We start from the raw sequence: 4,535 nt of genomic DNA, 5'->3' as shown, positions 1-4,535 counted from the left end.
GTACTTTAATGGTCCTGACATCTTAGATCACGTTAGTGAACAAAATCCGAAAGTCTTTTGGGCTCAGAACCCTCTTGGATAATGCACCTGATCCGTATGCCCTAGGAACACTTTCACCAGTCCACTGAAAGGTAAAAGAAAGTATGATTAGATCGTTAGCTTCACTACTCCTCAGCTCAACGTTCTTCTGCGACCATGCAGTCGCTTCTCATGCATTGGCCTGGCATCATTTGTCTTCACTATACTTCACAGCACCTTTGTGCTCAACTCAGTTGTGCCAGGTCCCGTAGTTCGACCATCCGCCTTGTACTTCACGTTGACTCTGGTCCTAGATATGAATCTGGATTCCAACAGGGAATACTATGTCTCAATCACCAGACACACTCCAAGCAGCAAAACGAGGTAACAAGATACACTTGGAACAATAGTAAATCAATGTGTAAACATTGTTTACAACGGAGCAGAGAGCACGTAAATACACATCGAGTCCTACACACACCACTGAAACCCCATCATTTCTTTCTCCTTTTGTCACTTAAATCCTCGTTGTGACCCGAGTGGGAGGAGAAGAAAGAGGTCAACAAACAACATGCAACACACTCGATCAAAGAAAGCCCCTACAATAAATAGGCCTCCCTCTCTCTTGCCTAGGGTTACAGGCAGCCCATCAGACCACCTAATATCGGTCGCAGTGCGCGCAAAGCCCAAATTACATGTAAAGTACTGCTCCACTTAATGTAAAACAGCACAAATACACCGGAACACTTTGTTTTATAGATATCCACCACCCATCGCTTTGTGACAAGGAGACTCCAATCCCTCTCTCCACTCCATACCGGCAGCCACAAGGCCCAGACGATGCATACACACCACCCTGACGACCCTGCAGCAAGTCCATGAGTCTTGGAGTCTCCACATGCACGCTGTCCCTCGCTATAAAGTCTCCATCATCGGCCGCCTCTGCAAATAAAGTATCAAATGTTTGCCGATTTTCAGAATAGAAACCTGTTAAATCGGACCACTCAGTAGTTTATTTGTCAAGAGGATTCTACAAAAATGAAATTACATTGGACTAATGGTTCTGCAATCTGTATTTGCCATTGCAGTTTTGTTTCTTTCTCTCGTAGCCAAACAATCTTGACGCTAAACACGAAGCTCGAGTGTAGATGTAGGTGCATCGGTGGATGATCTTTCTTTCATCTTGCTCAAATGTAGCTATTTCGAAGCGTGCTTGGTTAAATCCTATTGGAGACGATGACCGAGCCAGCAAAGTTTCCTGCCTTGGCAAGAGCAAAAACGCTCTTTCAACTTCGGAATCGATCCACAAACGTCACGAGCGAGAAGCCACAGTGTATCATCAAGCTCAAGGTGTTTTGAGTTTCAGCTACCTAAAGGAAATACGAGATCGCCCACAATTACCACATCGTGGTGCTGGACGCGTCGATACACTTCTACTTCTGCTCGGATTTTGATAGGCATTTCCGGCTCATTGACAACGACTTGTCGATTCTGAATACGTCGGTAAGACGGGAGTACCAACGTGAATCTCTAGCTCTTGAGAAGGGCTGTTGGATTTGAAAGTAAACGTTAATGGAGTACCTCCCGTAAATCAGGAGGAAGTACGGGGTTGTCGTGTTCGACCACGCGTTAGTGAAATTGCCCTCCGGTTAACGTCTAAAATCTTAACTGTAAAGCAACCACAGACGAGTCCGAAGGCACTTAGTCGAGCTGCTATGCTAGCACATCAAGCGATAAAGGCGTGTGTTCTTCAGTCATATGCTCGGTCTTACCTTTATCAGTGCTTGTACCGTGGAGGTCCCAGCCAACTCGTCGCTGCCGGTCAACTGGCCACTCGACGTCGTTGAGCACACGCATTTCGTCACTGGCGACGAATTGTTACTCAGCTGCGACTTCGCTGTGATCGAGCTCAACAACGTATCAAACGCTGTGCTGTCTCTTGGGCCCATTCCAGAGCTATTTAAATCGTCGATACCGAAGGTAAATACGCCGAGAAGTTCAGGTTGCAAGCAGCTTCTACATCCTAAAACTGTAGAATTTGAATAAAAATTCAGAATTAATCAACTGCTGGATCCGGTGACTCCATCAAACTATCGAACACAATTGTCACATCCTCGTTTCTATCAGCTAATGAATTGCAAAATGAATCGTGGAATGAATTGCAAGGATTATTGGGCTCAGACAAGGACATCTGGCATTCCACAAAAAGAAACACGATGGTGAAGCTGCTCTGCGCGGTGGTTGGAGTCGGGAGCGTCTTCCCTGTGGACATTGAGCTCAGCGAGACGGTCGATGATCTGAAGACGAAGATCAAGGAGGAGAATCCCGGTTTGATCTACTTTGATGCAGATCTGCTGAAGCTGTATCTCGCGCGGGAGGGTGACACTTGGCTAAACTCGCGAGACGCAGACATTAAGGCGGTTAAGGCGAAAAAACTTCCAGACCGAATCAAAAACCTCATGCAAGAGCACTTGCTACTGGACGAGACGTGCAGACTCAACAATGATGAATACTTCGGTGACAACCTCGAGCAAGTAGACAGAGACATTCATGTGCTGGTGGACTGTCCGGATGAGCCGGATCAGGGCATCAAGTACAAGCGTAAGTGCGTTATTCTCCCCCACAACTACTGTAACATGATTTTGATGCAGCACTACTTGATGATGTCAGGTCAGGATGGATTCGATGGTACTTTGATGGAGGATTGGTTATCATGGCACTTGCCGTGGTCTTCTCTGCAGTCGCTGTTTACTGTGGAAAAGGAGAAACGTGCGTAAACGCTACTACACTCACTGTAGTTAATAGCGTGTTGGGATCATTTATAGGGATCATGGAGTTCCGGAGACGACGCGTCAAGTCAAAGATACCGCTTGCGTACAGACGGTGGGGGTCTGAGTCGGTTACCTTTGGATTTGAGTAGTGATGATAGGATTATTCCGCTTATTTGGTTGCGTCTTCATGCTAAGAGGATATCGTTTGTATACATGGAACACACATCCATTCTGAGAGTAACTGCCGCATCCATTTTGTCTGATCCTAGAATTGAAATCCATAGTCGCTCCGAGCCAACGCCAACGCATAGAAACAGACCAACGAAAATAACCGAGAAGACCCACAGGACTCAAAATTTGCCATAGAATTCCCCCATCTTCCTCTTCGACGACCAGGAAGTCACAACCGGCGTGGCATATTTGCACATCAATCAGAGCAGCCTCATGACTCGGCGTAGTTTTTTTACCTACCGGTACACTCTGGTGTTCGAGTCTTCGAGTCCCTACCGGCCGTCCTGCATTTAAACCTTGTTGTATTGCATCTGCTGGCTGAAGGATAGACTTGTCTGCACCCGTGTCTGGACACAGTCAGATCCCCACGGCTCCATTGATCAGACCTGTGTACTCCTCGTCATTTAACACCTTGCTCACTTCTTTCTCTCCATCATCGGGTCCAGCGATCTCTGTCGACGGTTTCCCTTCAGCTGCACGCTTGACTTTCCAAGCCTTATTCTTATGTGACCTGGCTTCTTTCTTTTCTTCAGGTGCGGCAGTTGGGCTATCTCGTAGCCAACGGTCACCCTTGTGGTCCGCGGTGGCGGAGTGTATCACGTGTCGTGTTGTGCGCCCCCCCCCCACTTTTCCGCGGTTCGGCTGTTGGATGCCCTCTTTTGAGCCTAATTTAGCTGCTGTCTTTCCACTTCTGCGGCTGCTTGTCTCTTGACCGATATAGCAGGGCTGCTGCAGGCGTGTAAAGCTTCTGATAGTTGGTACGAATGTGCTTCTACGTAACCAACTCTAGCATTCCCTTCACCACGTCACTTAACATTGTCAGCGAGAAGATATTCACCAGAATGTTGGTTCTCTGCTTCATACAAGCCGCGTAATCCTCGTCTTAGCCACTCGACTGTCCCAGTGTAAGGATACGGCAAAATCAATGTATCTCACTAATTTATATATCAAACAAAATGAAGTGTCCTGCAATGATTGTGTTATATAATTTTAAATATATTTCGGGCGATAACGAAAAGTATTTAAATGTATTACGATAGCATCCTCCATTTCAACATCACCGGATAACGGATACTCCATTTCAACATCACCGGATAACGGATACCGTGGACGCCATGGCGACGGCCTCAGGCCCGACAACGCAGGCGCGCTCCATCGTGACAATAGATGGGTACGTGAGTCGCGGAAGGGCCCCACCCGATTCCGTGCCTCGAGATCACGCTATGCTGCAAGATTTTGCTGCGTATTTGGAGCAGCGCCTCAAGTGTGTGAACATGTTGATGCTGCGTCGCATCTTTGCTGATTTCCTCAACGAACACGAGAACACGTTGGCCCCCATGATGCAACACGGCTGTACCATCATCACCATGTACCCGGTGCTGAGCACCAGCGCCCAGAGACGTCGCGAAGCGGCACTTCTCCTTGCCAAACCAAAGCATCATCTGGACACTCGTGGGTGCGTCTTCCTGTATCTACAGCAGCGCGCAGCCACTCGGAACATGGCGCTACTTAAGA

The 4,535-nt window shown here is 47.7% G+C and overlaps 2 protein-coding genes across 2 annotated transcripts; one reads left to right on the top strand and one right to left on the bottom strand.

Annotated features, from left to right (window-relative positions):
- Nucleotides 1-1,380: 1,380 nt before the first annotated feature.
- On the bottom strand, nucleotides 1,381-1,967 carry PITG_20434 (uncharacterized protein; the record flags this gene model as incomplete). The annotated part of the gene is made up of 2 exons (XM_002895576.1): nucleotides 1,381-1,509; nucleotides 1,791-1,967. The coding sequence occupies 2 exons, from the start codon at nucleotides 1,965-1,967 to the stop codon at nucleotides 1,381-1,383; spliced, it is 306 nt and encodes a 101-aa protein (XP_002895622.1).
- Nucleotides 1,968-2,234: 267 nt separating this feature from the next.
- PITG_20433 (Crinkler (CRN) family protein) lies at nucleotides 2,235-2,795 on the top strand (the record flags this gene model as incomplete). Its single annotated transcript, XM_002895575.1, has 1 exon — nucleotides 2,235-2,795. The coding sequence occupies one exon, from the start codon at nucleotides 2,235-2,237 to the stop codon at nucleotides 2,793-2,795; it is 561 nt and encodes a 186-aa protein (XP_002895621.1).
- Between the last annotated feature and the right edge of the window lie 1,740 nt (nucleotides 2,796-4,535).

The sequence above is a fragment of the Phytophthora infestans genome, genomic scaffold, assembly GCF_000142945.1.
Source record: "Phytophthora infestans T30-4 supercont1.154 genomic scaffold, whole genome shotgun sequence".
Lineage (NCBI taxonomy): Eukaryota > Oomycota > Peronosporomycetes > Peronosporales > Peronosporaceae > Phytophthora > Phytophthora infestans.
Note: the sequence above shows the minus strand (reverse complement) of the source record. Positions and strands in the feature narration are given on the sequence as shown.